At 37.0% G+C, this 21,204-nt stretch overlaps 2 protein-coding genes across 14 annotated transcripts in view; one reads left to right on the top strand and one right to left on the bottom strand.

Annotated features, from left to right (window-relative positions):
• The window catches only part of OXR1 (oxidation resistance 1), a 239,956-nt gene extending 228,399 nt beyond the window's left edge, over nt 1–11,557 (top strand). For all 13 annotated transcript variants that reach the window (XM_072330518.1, XM_072330519.1, XM_072330516.1 and 10 more), the window contains 5 exons: nt 2,960–3,085; nt 3,862–4,014; nt 8,083–8,178; nt 8,747–8,820; nt 9,493–11,557. In XM_072330518.1, the coding sequence (XP_072186619.1) occupies nt 2,960–3,085; nt 3,862–4,014; nt 8,083–8,178; nt 8,747–8,820; nt 9,493–9,628 (585 nt within the window). In that variant the 3' untranslated portion in view covers nt 9,629–11,557. The remainder of the gene's footprint in view (nt 1–2,959; nt 3,086–3,861; nt 4,015–8,082; nt 8,179–8,746; nt 8,821–9,492) is intronic.
• Nucleotides 11,558–16,126: 4,569 nt separating this feature from the next.
• On the bottom strand, nt 16,127–21,047 carry ABRA (actin binding Rho activating protein). Its single transcript, XM_072330055.1, has 2 exons — nt 20,323–21,047; nt 16,127–16,604 (listed from the first exon to the last, which is right to left on the bottom strand). The coding sequence occupies exons 1-2, from the start codon at nt 21,045–21,047 to the stop codon at nt 16,127–16,129; spliced, it is 1,203 nt and encodes a 400-aa protein (XP_072186156.1).
• Nucleotides 21,048–21,204: the final 157 nt, after the last annotated feature.

The raw sequence follows: 21,204 nt of genomic DNA, 5'->3' as shown, positions 1-21,204 counted from the left end.
TTCATTGTAGTAAGTAATTAGTTGTCTTTCATAAGCTGAAAGGTTCCATAAAATGATAGTGAGCACAATTCCAAAAATTATCTTTATATAGGAAAGCAAAAGATTCTGCAGAGTATGTTAAATTCCTATTGGGGTGGGGAAGTCAGGAGGGATTGTTTCTGGCAAATGTTGGTGGCAATCCTAGTGTTTACACCCTTGAAATGCAGGAGTTCTTTCCAAATAACTTTTACCTGGGGTCTCCAAATCAAGATGTAAACTGACTCAAAATCTGATGTAGTGGCATTGAGCAAGCTCTGTATGCTTCAAGCAGTCTGCTCTGAAGCGATTTGAGGTATAGGCTGCCTGACAGTTACTAACCAAAGTTGTTCCTGGAATGGCATTGTGGGTCAGTCTGCTTAGTGGAAATTGAGTTCCACAAGTTTCAGAGCTGCACTGTTTTGTCGCAGATCCTTTCCAACATGTTTTGTTTGGTGTACCTTAATCAGTATGAAAGAATAACAGGGAATAAGTTTTCTCCTATACTCCTAAACAATGCTGAGACTTTATAGAGTTGAAGCAGTGATGTATGAGAGCCATGTAAGGTAGAAAATAATTGGTCTTCCAACTAATATGTTCTATAGATAACACTCCAAAGCTGTATCTAGATTATCTCTTTGTATTTTATATGTGTAATATGTATAAGTGCGGACACTTTAACTAATGAAGCAGAAATTATTGGGTAGTTCACATAAAAATGCTTAACTTTCTGTGGAAAAATTGAAGGCTTTGAATTTTTAGCTTGCTTGATTCTTGCTTTCATTAAGTCCACCATTTCCTGATTTAAGAATAATACAGTAACAAAGTTACTATATGGATATACTTTGTACATACATAGTTTTAAGTAATGGGAGTGTAATACGGACTTCTTTGTAGTTTTTGAGGGAAAGAAAAAGGATAATTTGGGGTTGGATGACTTTTCTGTGATTTTTCTCCCTGATTTCCATGTCTGTATTTAAGTATTCCTATCTGTATCCTAGTGGTTTTTTCTTTAATCTTAACTAAGAAAATTCATTTATCAAAAAACTTGCAAGAGTTATCATGGTGGTATATGAAAGAACATTGTTACTCGGTATGTTTCTAATACAAGCTGTATGGCAAACCCTGGCTATTGTTTTGGAGGTTTCAACTATTTCCTTGAAATTCAGGATTCAAATAATTTAGAGTGACCTTCAGTGAAACTTGGTTCAGGTTGATACATTTTCCAGGTATTATCATTCTTGTTAAGGTTTCTTTCTTTGTAGTTTTGAGAGATTTATCAGTAAGTCTTGCTGCAGTGGCTTAACTTGCTAACTTCCTTGCCTTCCTGCCTTGTCCTTTTCTCAGACTATACTCTCTCCACAGTAAGTTTTAACTATCGCTGTAGCAAGACTTATAAAAGGAAAACTATTTGATTCTTAGTTGGTCTATTTCTTTATGCATGACATTTTAACTTGAAAGTGTTAATGAGCAAGAGCTGAGGTAAGAAGCTGCTGTGGTCTGATGAGTTTTGTGGCCTTCTGCCACCTCCAGTAAATGGTAGTCAACAGATTAAAAGGGTAGGTATGTGGGACAACTATTTTAAACTACTATGGGAACATTATCTAATGTCTGTGCCAGATCTCAAAAGATCATTATGCTGCATAAGTATTCCTGCCTCTTTCTTCTCATTGCTCCTGTCTACTATCACTTTTCTTCTTTTTCCCATAAGTACTCCAGCAGATCACCTCATATAGCAGCAGTGTTCCTAGGGCTCTATTCAGGTGCTTTACTCAAGTTAATTGACAGCAGTCTTTTAGATATGTGGTAGAAATGTGGAAACTTTTGCAAGTACTTTGAAAGTATTGATGAAGAAACTAATGAGAAAATAGGTTGAAGTTTCAGTTACTTTTGTGTCTGAGTATCACAGAATCACAGAATCACAGAATTATAGGGGTTGGAAGGGACCTCTAGAGATCATCGAGTCCAACCCCCCTGCCAAAGCAGGCTCCCTACACCACGTCGCACAGGTAGGCGTCCAGGCGGGTCTTGAATATCTCCAGAGAAGGAGACTCCACCACCTCCCTGGGCAGCCTGTTCCAGTGCTCCGTCACCCTCACCGTAAAGAAGTTCTTGTGCACATTCGTGCGGAACTTCCTATGCTGGAGTTTCAGCCCATTTCCCCTAGTCCTGTCCCCACGCACTACTGAAAAGAGACCAGCCTCGCCACTATAGCTCCCACACCTCAGGTATTTATAAACCTGGATCAAGTCCCCTCTCAGCCTTCTTTTCTCAAGGCTAAACAGACCCAGTTCCCTAAGTCTCTCCTCGTAGGGGAGATGGTCCAGGCCCTTCACCATCTTTGTGGCCCTCCGCTGGACTCTTTCCAAGAGATCCCTGTCTTTTTTGTACTGGGGAGCCCAGAACTGGACACAGTATTCCAGATGAGGCCTCACCAGGGCAGAGTAGAGGGGGAGGATCACCTCCCTTGACCTGCTGGCTACGCTCTTTTTAATGCACCCCAGAATGCCATTGGCCTTTTTTTTTTTTTTTTTTTTTTTTTTTTGGTATCTTAAATTACTTTTTTTTTTTTTTTTTTGGTATCTTAAATTACTTTTTAGTATCTTAAATTACACTTAATGTGGATGATGAAATGAAATGTAAGCATGTGTCTTTACTTTAGAAAAGCATCTGAAGTCTTTCAACTGTCTGAGTTTGGGTTTTTTTAGTGTGAAACCATGGCTTTCTTCTTAGTGTCTGTAATTTAATGTTAATTTATTGAATACTGACTTGCTACTGAAAGCAGCAAAAGACTTGAACAGGCCAAAGTAATGGATTTCTTAACTTCGAAAGGATATACATAGCTGTAAATCTGTAGCTGCATGATTTTCAACCTGCAGGGTGTCTCCTCCCTCTATTGGAACTGAAAATACTTACTTTCCTGTGTTGTTTTTTATTTTTGTAGATAACAACAAGAGAAGATATCAATTCAAAACAGGCAACAAACATCAAAACAGACCTGGAGCCTGAGGCATTCCGGCCAAATCTTAGCGATCCTAGTGAATTACTTCAGCCAGAGCAAATAGAAAAGGTATTTAGTTAGATGTGTAGATAAATATGTAGGTCTGGGGTTTTTTTGGCTTGTTTTTTTTTGGTTTTTTTTTGGGGGGGGGTTGTTTTTTTTTGTTTGTTTGTTTTCTTGTTTTGTTTTTTTTTTTAAAGTTTTGTATACTATCAGAAATGCTATGACAGTGTGAAACACACAAAGTAATTTAGGAGTTTGTGATACTAATGAGTAAGCACAATACAATTCATGGATAAAACTTGGCCAACATAATTTATTTTATGCCAATGCTAGTTTGTGTCTTTGCTCTTATTTCATTGTGCCTTGACTCCAGCTTGGTGATTACTGCAGTTTTCACTGTCTGGTTCAAAATCATCCTGTTGGGTATATTTACTGAATATTTAGATCAGGGCTTATGGTGCTCAAAGGTATGAGAACAGGAGAGCAAGCATCCTCTATTCTTCATCTTCTTACCTGTTGACTTCTGGTACCCCAGTGCTAAAGTGTATTATTTTGCAAGAACAACTCTTCACTGTATTCAGGTAACTTTGAAAACTTACCAAGCATGTTCTTTAGTTAGTCATCCTTCACCTGTGGATCACTGGTGGAGGTAGAAAAAGAAACCTGCTTAAGACCAGAGATAGAAAATGCACATGTGCAATGACTGATTGGTGTTCTAAACTGACTGTTAAGACTGCTGGCAGTAGCAGAAGAATGTAATCAGCCTTCATTTACATATTGCATGTTCTTGTTCTTACAAATGGCAAAATTGAGTAAGAGGATTGTCAATGTCTTGTGAACAGCTCACCAAGTCGCTTCCACCACGGACCATTGGATATCCATGGACTCTTGCGTACAGTACTGCAAAGCATGGCATGAGTTTGAAGACTCTGTATCGAACTATGCTGGGATTAGATACACCTGTGTTGTTGGTTATCAAGGACAGTGATGGACAGGTAGGAAAATGTTTGCATGAAAGTTGGGACTAGTGCAGAAAACTGAGAAGTATAAAGGAAAGGAAAAAAAAGTGTGCATTGTGATGGCTTCCTTTCTAGTAGCTATTACGATGATTTTAAAATACAACTTGCTAAGAAACAAGTTCTTTGACATACTGCATTAATAGGAAGTAATTTAACACTACTAGTTCACTATCAAACTGTAAGTCTTACAGTGTTACTGAGTTTGCTTTTTTTTTGCTTTTTTTTTAATCATACTTAAACCATTAGAAATAGTCTCCAAAAACTTCTGGTGCCAGAAGTTGAGTGGGAATGTCTTTGCTAGCTACTGCTAGTACTGCCTGGTATAGTCTGTGTCTGCAGAATCTCTCTCCCATATAAGGGCAGCAGGATCTTTACTGCATAATGTTATATTTCTTGATTCTCTGGCTGGGGTGTTAATTTGAAATGGTGGATTACATCTCACTGTTTGAGTAGCAGACATCCTCTCTTGTGAGGATTCTATTAAAATACGAACATTATAGGCAGCCTGAATGTGACTTAGACTCTTTCTGAATTTCTGGTGCTCTTACGGAAGTGACAGAACCACTCTAAAATCTCATTTCTCCTTTACTTACCTGTCTGGCTTTGGTAACCACTGTTTTTATTTTCAGGAAGCATGGGCTCATATCACCTCATATCATTCAGGGGGGCTGAAAACTGTAAATAAAGGGTATGTTTTCTAATCTGAGTCCCAACTCACTTTTTTTTTCCCGTCCCATTTCCTGCTTCAGGGATCCCATACTTAAAAAAAATAAATTAAAAAAAAAATCCCATATCTCTGCTAATGTCAAATTTTTTTTGGCTCAAGTTCTTTAAAAGGGAATTTATCTTTTAATTTTGAAAATAAAGACTATTCAGTAGGACTTTTAAGTATCTCAGCAGACCTGTAAGCACTTCTGGTTTTGGTTACTTCTGTTTCCCTTGTTAGCTTTTCAAGATTAATTTGTGAATCCTGCAAGATATTTACTTCCAAGTACTGATTTATCTGGCCCAGATAGGAAGTGCCCTTTTTCTGATAAATGTCAACAGAATGTAGTATTGCCCCTATTGCTGAAACTATGCAGATGACTTTCCATATAGGAATATCTCAACTTCAGTGTTGAAGATGTTAAGATCTAGAGAATGTGATAAAAACTGCATATAAAATAAGAAATAATTGGAATGGTTCGATCTCTTCCTGTTACTGCGAAGCTACTGTTAAATTTTCATGTACCAGTTGTTCAGATATGGACTTCTCTTTATTTCAACAACCCATTTTTGTTCATGAATTAGTGTTTCTGTATTTGAATTGAGTATGGATCTTTACTGTAAAAGATATTTTGAGTTTAATTGCCTGCATGCAGTAAATAAATTCTGAGATCACAAGGTCTTTATCAGAGAAATTACACCCAGATTTCTGAAGTTCCAATTTACCATCCCACACACTTGAAACAAGAAGGAAATTTATAATACGAGCTCTCCTTCACTTTGTTTAAATCTGAAATCAAACAGTAGTTCTAATCACTGAGTCTATAACTTAATTTTAGGATTCTTCATAAGCTGCAGAGGGAGAGAGAGCTGCATGTCTTTGAAGCGCTGAACTGAACGTGTGTGATTGTTTAAGCCAGTTGATTTTCCATTAATGGCATGCAACTAACAGTGGTTCTCAGATCCATTTAATTCCAAATTTAATTTTCTTCTGTGTGAAAAGCACTTCCCCAGCTATTGTGCCAGAATTGAGAGATGCACTTTTCTCGTCTCCTTCAGTTTTTTCTCTTCTTCTTTCCATTTGAACATACAATCCCTTAATGTACTGCACACCATTTACCAAAACAGCTGTATTAGATGTTGTACTTGATTAACTCTTGTGTATTAACATTCTCTGACCTAGGAAACTATCTGTGCTGTCAAAGCAAAACTGTCAGTTTTAATACTGCAAAACAATGTCAAGTCTTCAAGTTAAAAACAAACAGATAAAAAAACCATGAATCCTTTAAATATTTTTCCTTCCTTTTGGTCTAATTTGATTGATTTTTCCAAAAAACAAAACATAACTGATGGTTTCTTATTAGGAATAAATTGTGGGGAAAAAAATGCAAAATTTATCGAAACATTCTTTTTTCTACTGTATTTTCAGTGAAATAAATATTTATACTAAAGAAATATTAAGCTAGTCCTTCTATGAGCTTGCATTGAAACTTCCACATTTTTGAGATGCAGGGACTGGCGGGGGTAGAGGGGATAAATCACCTCAGAGGTACAGAAATTGGTACTTCTTTCCATGGAACTTTGGGGTTTCTAGCTGAGTTTAGCAGTGCATTTGAAACTGGTATATGTCTTTGAAAAGTGAGTAGACTTAGCTGACTGTAATTCTTTATTTCATCTGCCTGTCAAGTAAGTTTAAAACAGTTTGCATTCCTACAAAGAATCTTATTTTAGCCTGTAAGTATTGTTCACAAGTATTCTCCAAGGTAAGGTGCTTATTCAGTGTAGCAATGTTCTTAAAAAATAACGAGGCAGCTTCTTTGGGTGCCATGGCATTAAGGAAGTTCAGCATGTAAATATTACCTCTCTTCTGTTCCATAATGGTGGAATCTCTACAGTGCTTGCAGGAGATAAGTGAATGAATCAAACCAAAAGGATTCAGAAAATGTCATGATTGCTCTCAGTCAGACTTAAGGCACAGTGTGATGTGCATTACCAGAGCCTTTCGTAGAAAACTACCTATGATGGTCTTCTAAAGAACAGGAAGTATTGTCTCATAAATGGCCAGTGGAAGACTGTGTATTGAGTGGAGGGGGATGTTTTGATTCTTAATGAATGCTTTGCTGCCTTTGGCTTTCTGTTATTAATTTCAACTGGAATTACGAAGTTTCTGAATAAGAGTTTTCCTGGTCCATGTAAACTTGCTGAGAAATAAATGAATTTTATAACAGCAGTTGATATGAACTGATAATTTAAAATCAAGCTAACTTTAAAGCAGTCTTAATTAGATGCTTCTTAGCTGTATATAATCTTTGATTTCCTGCTCTGGAATTTGTAACTTAGTTCCTGCTCATATAGTTTCATGCTTGTTAATGACTACCAATGACCCAGTGTGGAATGGAATGCTTGGAAAACCTGTCTGTGGCTATGCAGCTTCTTAGGATGGGCAGAAGAAAACAGTTTGTTTTGCATCCTGAACATAAGGAGTATGCTCAGGACATGAGCTCACTCAGTGCTTTCCTTCTCTGAGACACACTAAGTGACATGAATAAAAAAGCACAGAAACTTTATTTTTTCATTTCCTCCTATATAAACAAATGAGTGGTATTGGACAGCTCTGGTGTTTGTATCTATTCTGTTCTCATAGATGTTGAAACAAGATGTTGAAACAGAAATACTAATTCGGTCCTCTGTGAAGTGCACTCGATTTATTTTTTTATATAACTGTGTCGGGTGCTTTTCCATTTGTTCTTGTTTGTGAGAAGTTGAAAGTATTTAAATGAAGTTTTTAAAATCCAATGATCAGTCCTCAGACATTCTTTTAACTGCTGTAGGAATGTTCTTGCTAAATATTCATTTTATTTTTATACTGTCTGAAAAGGCTTTAGTTTAAGTCACATTCTGCTGTGAGACCAGATAACTGTTGCTTACTTCTTATTTGGCTTAGGAGTAAGTTACACAAAGAATAAGAACTCAGTTACAGCTGTGAAAGTATCGTAGCTGAAGTGAAAGAGGAAGTACGTGTGAAGTAACAGAACATTTAAGGTTTTTAACTGTGTACATTCTTTTTGAGACTTTCCAAATATAGTTTTTATCCTTTTGGTTTTTATGTTGACCTCTTAGTGGGTGGAAGTTCTCTTATCTTCCGGTTGTACTGCTACGTACCACAGTATAAATCAGTGCTCTCAGAAACATGATAATATGTAAGGTTTATACGCATACATGAAGTTTAAATTTGGTAACACTTAAAATCTGACTGATCTGTTTATCTGTTACTAGCAAGCTTTAGAGACTCCCAGATGCTCTGTAGTCTTTAGTATTGTCTGTCATGTTTTCTTACAGATTTTTGGTGCATTGGCATCTGAACCATTTAAAGTGAGTGATGGATTTTATGGTACCGGGGAGACCTTTCTGTTCACCTTTTCTCCAGATTTTGAGGTAAGAAGTTCTTACTTGGTATGCATTGATCTTCCTCCTTCTAAACCTTGGAAATGTGTTATCTCAAGATACTATCTGAATAAGTTTGAGTAAATGATCAGAAAAATTCTAGGGGTTGACATAGGAAATATCATCATATGAGCTTTTCCACAGAATCAGTGTGCAGTTAAAGTAGTGTTTGCGTGGTGAAAGAGACTCTGCTATTCTGAATATTCTTATAGCATTTAAAATTATGCCAGATGTCTGTCTGAAAAGTTGAAAATGACTTCATTTTAATGGTTCTATCTTAAGTGTAGTTTTTATTTCTGTTTTCCATTGTGTAGAAGCATTAGTGCTCAAGGGATAGTTTAAAGTGGTGTTATTTGAAATAGTATGAAACTTAAGGATCATTTAGTACTACTTTTATTTTGGCTTATACCTGTGTCCAGAATTTCTCTGTATAGATTTTAAGTTCACTAACTTATAGTCTAAAATCACTATTGGTGTTTGGTTGTCCTTATGCCTAAATGAAGAGTTTATGTGTTTTAATATTACAATATTATGTATTTTTGGTTTGTTTTTTCATTAGGTTTTCAAATGGACAGGAGACAACATGTTCTTCATTAAAGGCGACATGGATTCCCTTGCTTTTGGCGGAGGAGGGTGGGTTATAATTTGTCATTAAGAAGAATCTCAATTATCTGTGTGCATCTTTGCACCTTTAAAAAGAATTCAGAATTTATTTCAGTTGAAAGCTCAGTGCTCAAAAGTGACCAATTTGGTATGTCTTATGTTTAACTTCTCATGTTTAGTAGACTTAGAAAGGACTTCTGTCGTCAGTGTAGTTGACACCAAGTTTCAACCATACAAGCCTATCGTACCTTATATACTCTAATTACATGTTTGCTGGTGTATTCCAGACAGACACAAGTTACTTAAGTTTCTGATGGCATGTGAATGTGAGAAATACATACAACTAGAAGGGGCTTGAATTTAAATTGTACTATCCCAAGTCATGCCAGCATCTTCTGAAATTATGTTTCATCCCTTTTTTTCAGCATTCTTCTCACTACTGTTATACCAGCTTCTTAATACAAAATAAAGGGGCTGAAAGCTGCAGAATTCTGGATAACTTTGCATTCTGGTATATTCAGAAAAACATATTCCTAAAGTAAGGAGGAAAAAATCTTTGCAGCTTTAGATTTATCAATAGCTAGGAAGTACTTGTGTTGAAAAATTCTGAGTTTGTTTCTAAATTATGAATGAAAAAATGCATTCAGAAGTTTGGTGTTAACTCCCTCACTCTTTTGCTTTTATGTGTTGTCTGTCTTACAGTGGGGAATTCGCTCTTTGGCTCGATGGGGATCTCTACCATGGAAGAAGTCATTCATGTAAAACATTTGGGAATCATACGCTTTCTAAGAGAGAAGACTTCATTATTCAAGACATAGAAATTTGGGCTTTTGAATGAGTTGTAAATGAGAACTATTTCTACAGGGTATTGTCCCAAACCTGAAATTAATCAATGCAGCTTGAAATCCCTATGAGCAATATAATGCACCAGTTTACCTTTTTTGGTGGTTTGTTGGTTTTTGTTGTTGGTTTTTTTTTAGTTTAGTTTTCAGCATGGCCATTTAGTTATTTTGCTGTAGTGGACTTTTTTCATGCTTCCTTGTCTTTAATACACTGTCTTACTTTTTCTAAGCTATAAAAACTGAAAAAAATACAGACTGTGGACTAAAAAAAGAGCATCAGTTACTTTGATCCTTGCAGTCTATAAAACTTTGTCGTCCTTTTTGCAGTTGCCTCCCAGGTTTCCCGCACACATCTTTCTTTAATCCTGCTGGGGGCTGCTTCATTGAATATAGTCTATTATTTTTGTATTTAAATTTTATCTGTGAATGAAGTTGCCCTCTGTGATCCTATGTAAGTAGAAAGCTGTGTGTGGGTACCTGGAAGTAGTACTGCAGTGATCGATCTGGACCAGTGATGGATTTGTTGTTATGGTGCCACAGGTGAGAAGCCTAGCATTCCTTCTTTTACGCATACTAGTACACTTATGGTTGAGTCAGAAGATATCCAAAGTCAGCAGTGCCACTTGTCTTGATTTTTTTGTTTGTTTGTTTTGTTTTGTTTTTTCATGTTAACAAAGTAAGTTAAACAATGTGTTTTAGCTGCATGATGACTGTATTAGTGTTTTGCACATGCTGTTAATGATGTGCAGGTTTGGGACAATTACTGACTATATTGAGCTACATGGCAAAGACTTAGAAAATAACAAAGGAATGTAAGAATGTAATAGTTCCACAAAACAAAAAGGCTAAGGCAGGTGAAACTCAAGACAATTTGTAGCTATGGTAGGACATTAAAGTACAAAGATTATGAAACAAATGCATCTTTCAATGTAGTGTCAGATATATACTGTTATACTGTTGTAGCTGTGTAGCACATCAACTCCAAGAATATAGCTTATTCCTGTCCAAAGAAAAAATAATTGTGATGTTTTTTTTGAGTGGGTCTATGTTGTAAATTTACAGTTAGCACCAGCTCAGATTAAAATGAGACAATGTACTATAGGTAGACAATATTGTAATTCAGTAGACTTGTGGAATATGCAAACTTACTGTCATGTGATCTCGAAAAATGACAGATTAGTACACAGTTCCAGTAGCTCTTGTCCACTTTTGTAGGAAAATTGATAAGCCATTGTGGCAATAACAGCTCAACAAAATTGTTTGTTTCAAAGCTTTTATTCTATGTTCTGCAAAAAAAGCAAAAAAGAAAAAAAAAAAAAAGAAAAGAAAAAAATTGCTGTTAAGTGTGACAGTGACTGACTTTGTGCTGAAATTTCAGCTATTTCAGATAAACATTGTATATTATCTTGTAAATTAATGTTTAAAGTAGTTTTGTTATTATAGAAAAGTGTTGATTGACGGGTTGCTTATAGCACTTTAAATTATTCTAGAAATGGAATAAAGGCCAAATGAGTTTGGCTTAAGTAGATGTAGTTGTATATTTCAAAATATTTAGATATTTGGAAAGTTTTAAAAACTTATTTGAAGACAGTTTACTGCTATGGCAATGAGAAAGGGCAGATGGTTCATCTTATAATATGCTAATGCTCTATATGAATAGAAATACAGGGCTTTGTTTCCTGTCTCTGTGTATAGCTCTTTAGCCTTATTAGAACTTAGTACAATGTGTAGACTAAATGTTTACAAAATAAGGAAGTGTAAATAAACTAAAATGGCTTTTCTCCCTTTGGTCTTCCACAGCAGTATTATTGTCTTTGTGGAGTTAAGACTGATTATTGCAAAAAGAGAATCCTGTAATGGATTTTAAATACTCTTAAGGTCACAGTGATGTATAGCAAATAAATCTAAATATATGTAAAAATAAACTTGAGTTGGGGTTTATTTAGAAGTTGGAGTGCACTTAGAAGCACAAATGCAGGTTATCATTACTTGCATAATGTCACTGAATACGTAGAATTCAGTTGTTCACCCTTAAGCACTAATAATCATACCCTTACCCTTTTGATGTGTAAAAAGTATTCAGAAAATGCTTTGTTAAATGCTACAGGAGTGTGGAAGAGGAGGAACAAAAGTATAAGCACATCTGGTTTTGCTTTATCAGTAGTCTGTGCCTTTGTTAATGTCCTCTCTCTTTCTAGTAACATCAAAAGATAAATGAATACTAGTAGTATCAGACAGGATTGTAGGGGTTAGAAGAAACCTCTGGAGCTTTACAATTAACTCAGCTGAGTAATATTGTCAACACAATTTCAGTCTGCATTTCTGTAAAGACCTCGGAGGCAGTATTGATTCACAAGGCGGTGTTGGTTGTGAAGAGCTGAGTTTTGACATATGTTGAGCTATGTTTTGAAGAGATGTGTGCTAGGAAACTAACTGTTTCTGTATCTCAGAATACTATACCTGGATTTATTCATTGAATGGCTTGATGTTTGAAGGAAATACCTGGAATATTTACCAGCAGCTTGCCCATGCTATTCTTTGATCAGTGATAACATCTTAACACAAATGCACTTTCTACTACTGCTGATTGTATTTCAGTAGCCTAACTTTAAATAGTGCTCTGTAATACTGAACTCTGGCTCTAGAGGAACATTCAAAAGAAGAAATCACTGGCGTGGAGGAGGGAGCAGCTTGCAGTGGATGGGATATGCATCCACTGAATGATTCACTGTCTCAAAGCAACATCAACTGTTGCGAGAAAGAAAACAAAGATTTGAAAATCACATTTATTTACTTTGATGTAAGTTCTGTTTAAGCATGAATGTTATATTCAGAAGAAGAAATACGAAGCTCACAGGTCTTACATGAAAGGAGGCAAGTTTTGTGATACCAGTGAGGGCACTTTATTTTCATAGCACAACACTTAAAACAGGGACATAGACATCAAACAAGAATAAGGGGAGGAGTATTACTTACTAGAAAGACATTTCAAGTGGGAAAAATAAATAAAAAATCATAGGTAAATAGATTTATTAGGAAAATAATGTGCAGCTGTAAGCTACTGTGACAGTAACTGTGTTGTACGCTCTTCATTCAGGGCTGATGGTTGTGGAAACATTAGTGTCCCACAGTCCACTTGAAAAACTATTTCTGAAGCAAGTCAGAAATAGGAAAACAAGTCATAAAATTTACTGAGGCTACATTAGTCAGTCAGCTTAACTATTATATTACTATCTAGAACTTGTCAAATATTTAAATTCAGCAGAGATCCTGCTAGTAACAATTGTAATATATAGGGAGGGTTACATTGAGAAAATCATGGAGTACTCACTATTTTTTTTTTAATGAGTTCAGCTTTATTTTCTTCAGTTCATTTGCACAGAAGTTTGTCACATCTCTACATTTATGTAAATACTTCTTAATGAAACACAACATTCATAAGACACTTGCATATGTCATTAACTGTTGATATTTGCAGTTTTCATGCAGGAGAACTACTAAGTCTGTGTTTTAGACAGCTTTGTGTCATGGCTTTTGCAAAAAGTTAAATGATGGGGGGCATGTTGGGTAAATATTAGTTATATTACTTAGTAGTTGTGGTTTTTTTAATCCAATTATAAATAACTCCTTTGAGTCCATGTCAGGTATGTGTCTCAATTCACTGTATAGGGCAAGAGTACTTAATGGTCAGATAGGCGCACCTGCTTGTGATGCAGTCACCCCAGCCTCTTTTTGCCAGTTGAAATGTGTCAAAGCAGAGGTGGTTGTTATGTTGGTGGCTGTTACATGACTGCAAATTGTTAGAAATTATTGCTTCCTTTTATTTAACAATTTCTTTGTTAAAAACAGCCTTCAACAAGAGGAAGCCTAGGAGGCACTCCAGCTTCCACATCCCTACTGAACAGGTGGGAATGATGAAAAGCTAGTTTAGAGTTTCTGCAAGGAGTTTTATATGGAAGCTGGGTGGCTTAAGACATAAGTTTTCTGATTCCTACTTCAGCAGCACAACAGATTATTCCAGATGTTTCCCTGAAGGTGGGGTATAGACCTTATATCAAAGCACATGTTACTATGTGCTATAAATGCGCCTATATTGAATTGCACTTGTTGGTACGCCATGCTTGGGTTGCAGTACAAAAATACGTTTTCCTGCTGCCTAAGGGCACTGAATGAAAAAAAAACAAAAAAAAAAAAAAAAACAAACAAAAACATATAATTCCACAAGTGGTGACGAGGAGCTCTTGGGCTTAAGTTACACATGAGGACAACATAGAAAAAAGAACTTATGATAAATCTCATTTCTGTTGTATTGTCTTATAATAGGATGGAATTTCTTGTGAGCAGAAATACGATGTGATTCAATTAATGTTTCACAGAATCAGAGCACAGGTGAGGTTGACAGGCACCCAGGCCTATGCACTCATCACTTCTGAAGGTTTCCAAGGTAGAGACCCCTCAGCCTCTGGGCAACCTGTTCTGCCTTGTGGGGTGTACTGTTTGTATAAGTATCTCATATTCCAACTGTTTCATTTCCTTGAAATCTTCTGATTCTTTGGACAGAGAAAGCTCAATGGGAAGAAACTGTAGTGGCCCATAAACAGGAGAAGGTACTCGTACTTCAAAATAACCTATTGCTGTTTTACTTCTGAGAAGATAAACACGTATTTCTTTTCTAGTTTTGGGGAGAAGGAACCAAATATTTTATTTATAATTCATATATCCTGCTGACAAGCAGACTTTCTCAAAACAACTTAAAAAAAAATAAAGAGTAAGGTAAGAATGAGTATGCCAATATATATATATTACATTTTGAAGTCAGTTCTGCAGATATATTTGAGTAGTCTGAGAGATCTCAAGAGAATATAAATGCTGAAGAAATGCTGTTGAGTTCTTCCAGGAAAATGTTTTTTCTTCCTCATATTCACAACACGTAACTGTGCCTAAAATACTGTTGTATGCCAACTTAGAATAAACACCTAGTAACCAGTTCTTGCATTGCTTGCTGTTAAAATATATAACTCACTGTTATTGGTGGTTCAAACTGGAGTACCTGTAGTCTCACAGTATGTTAGCAGTGTTTGTTTTATGATACAGTCAGGGTGTTCATACAACCTTCTATAAGAAAATATTTGCTCTTTCATTTTAAACATTCAGAATCTTCTGAGGGGGGAGAACTTTTCTCATTTTGCAAATTATTTGTCCAGGCCTCTTGATGTGTAACAAATGCTTTGCATAGAAAGCATGTTTTCAACAGCATAGGGATTTGTTTGTTTGTCCTGCTTTGTTTTTCCACTGTAGTAGCTCAGTGACACTGTGATCCATCCAATCCAATAAGCGATATGAACCTTATGGAGTTCTCAGATTTGTGTAAAAGGCAAATACAATTTATACTAATCCATTCATCAGGATATATTTCTCATCAGCATCTGCTACTGAAATACATCATTTCAGTAATATCAGAAGAATTAAAGCAACAAATACTGTAGTATTAGGCTGGTATTTTTGGGTACTGCACAACACCGCTTCCCCTGAAGTCAGTTGAATTCAGGTCTGGAGAACGCTGCTTCTGCATCATAGAAGTACATTTCAGTAGAAGATGTAATCACTCGTTCACTGTAAACATCAATACAATTACATGACTATTTCTTTTACATTCAGTGTTATTTTCCTCCATATTTACAAGGAAATATATTTACATAATTATTCAGATGATGCATTGAACTATTTTGCATAGGAGGTATTTTCCATGTGGCTATTCTTAACATTCTGTGCTTCATGGCTGATGACCAGAAGCCACAAAATAAAATACAACTAAAAATGAAAATATTTAATAACTTATATAAATACATTAAATAAAAAAGTCTTGCTTATAAAAGATTTGTCTTAGTTTCTGTGTTACCTAAGTGAAAGTTGTTGGTAGCTCTCACTGTAGTGGCATTTGCTTATTTATAAAAGAAACAAGTCTGACGTCCTTGATTGTATACAAATAAACAAACCTTTTTTACATGCATTTAAATAGATTAGTTAGGAAATACACACATAAGATCAAAAATTTGGTCTGAGTTTAGATCGTCATTCCACTTCTGATCTGGTGTGGTTTATATTCCCTATTTAAATAGTCAACAGAAACTTGAATGTAAGAATAAGTTAAAAAATGGAATTCACTTGTAACCATTTGTATTACAAGTTTCTATGTTCATCTGTTTGTTTTTTTGTTTGGTTGGTTTTTGTTTTTGTTTGTTTGTTTTTCTTCTTAATTATTTTGTATACAGTAATTAACTGAAGAGTCCTGGCAAGCTCTCCTGATATAGAAGATAAAAAATCCATTTGGATGCTTACGTTTATCATGCAACAGTTATAAAGCTTGTAGTTAGAAAAATGCTCAATGTCTTTTCTGTCCAGGGTCTGGAAAAGAATCTTATATTCCACATGTTTGAAAGCAAGTAGCAAAGGGAAAATGAGATTTTTCAAGGCACATAGCTCTTGTGTCATCCTTATTTTAATAAAGTAATTATGACATTGTCATCCCTTCCTTGCCATAACATTTCTCCCTCAAAGTCCACCAGCCCATGTTTCCTGGCTCTCATGAGGATCCCAACAACCTTATCTGAAATACGAACGTATCTCTCGAAGAGTTCCCCAAAAGTGACTTGAATCTTGCCGTCACGCCGTGGCTTAGCCATGGTTTCAATGATGAAACACAGATCTCTTATCTCCCTGTGAATGTGGGCTTCTGCTCTCTTGGCCCTTTCAGCAGTTTTGGTGCCTTCTTTTGGCCGCCCGTAGCCTTCGTCTCCTTTGTGCAGGCGTGTGGCCATAGCCAGCTTGTGGTCAAATTCTTCACTGAAGGGATTCAGCTTCTGAGTTATGATGTGCTGGTCTGCCCATTCTTGCCACCTGTTCTTCAGGCTGCTGACAGGACTGTATTTCCTATGAGCTTTGATGCTGCTTTCTTCACTGTGCTTTCTCATGCTGAAAGAGACAAAAAAGGTGTTTCAGCTTTGCATTTCATAATTTAATTATAATTCTGCTACTAATCTTTTTGAATATATACACATTTTCTAGAGTAGATACTAACCACCAGGTGGCGTGTTTCCCTCAGTTCTAAACTAGTTATGTAGGAGTTTATAGTCAAGACTTCAGTTGGCACTGAAAAGCAAATTCACCACCAACTTGATTTCATCTCTGGTACCACCTGCTAGCCTAGATTTGAGTCCAAAGTTCATATTCTCTCTGGTAAGGGTGCAAGTCTGGAAGAAACTTGAGGCTACTAATCAGAGATCTTAACTGGTTTTGTATTTGTATGTGTGTGTAGCAATGTCATATTGCTGAATGGCTGCCGGTAGACTGACTGTTGATGCTCCTTCCTCTTGTGGCCAGTGTCATGTGAGAGATAGATAGTCTGAACTAGTCTTTGTGCTGTCCACATCCTGTCACTGTGTTGCTACAGAGCTCAACTGTGGAGTATATTGTGTTGTGGCTATGCCAAAGTGATTTGTTTTCTAATATTTTTAGTCCCCAGAAGGCTGCACTGAATCCACCCCAGTAATATCTGATGATTTTTAACAGTATCAAGACAAAACTACACTTAGCAAAGCACTGCAAACTTGCTGCTTTGTTTTCTATTAAGCTTGTTGAAAGAGGGGTGTATGGCACAGGTGTTCAGGTCTGTGCACCAGAAGGCTACCAGTACTGGGCATTGCTGGTTCAAGAAGTGCAGACTCCTCATGCCTGGAATTACAGACATAGGAGAACAGAACCATTCTTTCCAGTTCTGGAGTTGCCAGTTGGCTTAGCTGTATTGAGAAACTGTACCAAAAAGCTCCAAAAATACCCTTCACTGTCAATATGATGAAAAGCAAAGGAAGATTCAGGCTGCTCCACTGTCTATCCAGGGACCATGACCTCTGAGAAAGTCCTGAATCTGCAGTTCCCCAGGTAGAGAGGAGAGTGTCAGTGAGTGAGATGGCTGAGCTCTCTGAATACTTTTTAATGTCTTTATTTAAACTGTTTGACAAGTATTCTCACCTTTTCTTACTGAAGCCTTTATTTCTCTCTTCAAGTCTTCTCAGTGGCTGAGAAAAACACCATCATATTGATCATTTTGTTTTTATCGTGCTCTGAGTGGGTTTGGAAGATCCATATTGTTAATAATTTAATGTGTTTGCTAGTTAATTTGCCAAAGTGCATTTTTCCTTGTTGCTTAAGTTATTGATGAGTTAATGTAGTAAACTATCATAGACCTGGAATAATTTTTTTTCATGTCTGTGCAGCACATAACAATGGATTGGGGATCCAAATTGAAGATTATTGAGCTTTAACCTAAGTCCACTGGGAGTAAGGAGAAACCTGTGTTAAAAGGCTGCTATTACTCTAAGTGATAACACGGATTACATCCTGAACTTGCAGGAGGACAGCATCCGTGTCCTGCATTCCCTGCTATCCTATTATCAGTGGAAGAGCATGAATCCCTCTTTAGTTTTGAGTTTCATCTCTACTGAATTCCTTTGACACCTAAGCAGAAATTAAGTACTTCATAAGCCTGTAGAAGTTAACATTCACTCAATGAAAGAACCAGCCTGACTGCAGTAAACATTGAAGCTGGAAGTCATGAAGATGCAGTGTGAAGGGGGAAAATACTGGCTCTAATATTTTTCTTGGTTTTTTGGTTTTTGGTTTTTGGTTTTTTTTCCTGGGATATATTTTGGAAAATAGACGTGCTTTAACAGTCATGTACTTTTAGGCTTTTGAAGAGGATTAAGCCCAACTGAGAGGTTCTTAAAAGTAACAGACTGAAATAATGTACTCTGAGGATATTAGAGAAAGAAAGAAGAAGCATAAAATATAGTAGTTAAAAAAAATAAAAATAAAAAAATCCAGTCCTGCTAATAGCATAGTAAACGGAGAAAATGACTCTTACAGATTTCAGTGGAAGGGATAGCAGCAAGCGTGATAGGATATTATTTGTCATTTTCACTGCAGTGCTGATCCATTTTCCCCCAGGTAACAGACATACGGGGAAAACATAGGTAAAGTTTACAAGAAAGATAGCTGATTTGCCCCTTCTGTAACGTTTCTAGCAAGCAGTTTGTTTTAATTGGTGTTATTTACAGGTAGTATGCTGCAAACTTATGCCCTTCCCCCCTACTTTCTGTGCAAAAGCTTTGTGTTGATGCTTTGTTTTTGTGCTCGTTTCTGTAACAGGGCTGTGCACAGACTCTACCAAGAGTAAGGACCACAAACTTTAAAGCTCTGGTTACTGGAGAGCTTTTCCAGTTAGACTCTTAACCATTTGTTCCTTCTGTCAGTTACACAGCAAAGCATCAGGAAGCAGTGTCCTGGTGCCAGCCCCTTCCCTCTCTGCAGGCTCATTAGGCCAGGCCATGGCCCAGCTGTAGGCTTCAGTAAAGCCTCAGCACACTCTGGCCTCAGAGGCTGTGCCCTCCTTCATCACACATTTAAAGTGAGATGTGAGGTCATACACCAAAACAGTTCAGTCTTGATCATTCGTTCTTGCCTTCTGTCTATGCTCTGCAATGTCACAGAGTTTGTGAAGCAGAGCAGTGGGGCAAACCATGCTGTATCTAATGGCTGCCTACAGCTTCCCCTCGTGAGGCGTTGGACATGTGGTCCTTTTCATCTTTTGCTGAGAAGAGTGTGATGAATGAGTTTGGCAGCCACCCTCTGGCAAGTCTGGTGCCAGCACAGCTGTTTGTAGCTGTCTTCTGGAAAGGCTGTTCTGCCAGAGCTCTCTGGGAAAGCAAACAAGAATTTCTACCAACTTCTGCTGTTCGTTGACTGTCTTGGTACACTCCCCAGGCTGTGGCTGAACCTTACTTGTTCATTACATTACCTGGTTCCAAACGAAGCTGCTGTTACCAAGCACAGTCCTCTTATTGAAAGAAGTCTTTCCCAAAGCTGTCTGTTACTATGATTTTGATTGCTACTTAATTCAAACTTCTCAGTGGAACTCGTAATAGCTACTTCTGTAAGTAAAAGATTCTGCTTATTGCTTTTTGTTCACACCAGTCAGAAAGTTTGTGTGTTAGAAACTTCCACGCTGTTTGATGAACCTACTTTTTCTATTGAAAACATAGAGAGACTTTGAAGAATCTATCAGTGATGCAAAGTTCTTTTTGTCAAGTAATTTAGAATGTGATTTACACATAATTATTATAAATTGATTCGAATCAATCCTCCCAAAGTAGAGGCAGGCTGGATGCTTATCAAGAGTTTTTCTTCAGATTTGGTATCTGCATAAGTAGATGAATAGCTTTGGGTTCTTGATGTGGGACAAAATGTTAATCTGAAATATGGACTAAAATATTAAAAAATAAGTAGTGGCTTAGATGAACCAATAAGTCTAGTGTCAAATTTAATGACATTTCCTAAATATAACTTCCCACTTCTCTAATGTGTATAATCCATGAAACCTGAGTCTATAGTCAGATGTTACCAAGGATTAAGCCATTTAAACATAGATATGTGAATGGTTTTCTGGATAGGTTGCTCTTGGTGGTTGGTTGGTTTGCTTCACGTTCTTTTTCATTCAAGAGAATACTTGGACTAAGCCCTGTGAATTATTTTTTGTCCTGATCTCATTTCCCTTCTTTCTCAAGGAATTTTGGTCCTGCATCATGGCCTGCTGATCTGACTGTTCCTGATACTGTAAGAAATATGTTTTACTTACAGAGATGGGTGTTTAATCTTCACAGGGGTCACCTCTTGGCCGTTGTCCTCTGGCTCAAGTCTGTCTTCTGCTTCCCCATAGCCACTGTCTTCTGCATCCATGCTGTCATCATGGCACTTCAACAGCAGTTCTTCCCTTGTTCCTAATTTGCCCTCCTCTTTATAGCCCTTGATCAGGTCTGACACTCTGTTTGAACATTTTCTCCTTATAGTGGGAGATAATTTCCCATTAAGAATTTTGTCAATACCATTTAATTCTTCTTTGAACTTGATCGTCTCTGAGCTGCCATGGTTGTTCTCATATCTGCCACTGAGGAGGCTAACATCACTTGCTCGTTCATAGGCTTTACTTACAACGGTTTTTGGCACCTCTTTGCTTTTAATGTTGAACTTTTCAAGGACTTCATCAGATTCTTTTGATTTATTTTCAGCATCTCTCGTTGTCACTGATTCCTCTGATGAGGATTTTTCATTATCCCTCTTGGTAGATGGAACTGGCCATTTCTCAAAGCGTCTTTCTTGCACTGGCTGAGCTGATACATCTTTTGCTGTGGGGACCCACCCAGAGGGTTCTTGGGCTTGCTTTTCATTGCGGTCACTTGCCCACTGCTGCCAGCCTCGCGCCAAGCTGAAGACAAGGCTGGCAGTTCGGATCTTGTGGACTGCTCTTTTCACAGGAGTCTTGTTCTGTTTCTCTTCAGGAGCCATGTTGCTGTCTGCCGCCATTCTGCTGTTTACTTTCTGCAGGGCACCTCTTGAATGAACTTTCCGAAGCAAGTAATGTCCAGCAAAGTGAGCTGAGGAGGTTTAAATAGAAGCGGGAGCAGTTTGTGCCCATGGAAAATATGTGAAACACTTCTCACAAAGATACAGTATCCTCACC

This window comes from Excalfactoria chinensis, chromosome 2, assembly GCF_039878825.1.
Source record: "Excalfactoria chinensis isolate bCotChi1 chromosome 2, bCotChi1.hap2, whole genome shotgun sequence".
Taxonomy (NCBI): Eukaryota; Metazoa; Chordata; class Aves; order Galliformes; family Phasianidae; genus Excalfactoria; species Excalfactoria chinensis.
Note: the sequence above shows the minus strand (reverse complement) of the source record. Positions and strands in the feature narration are given on the sequence as shown.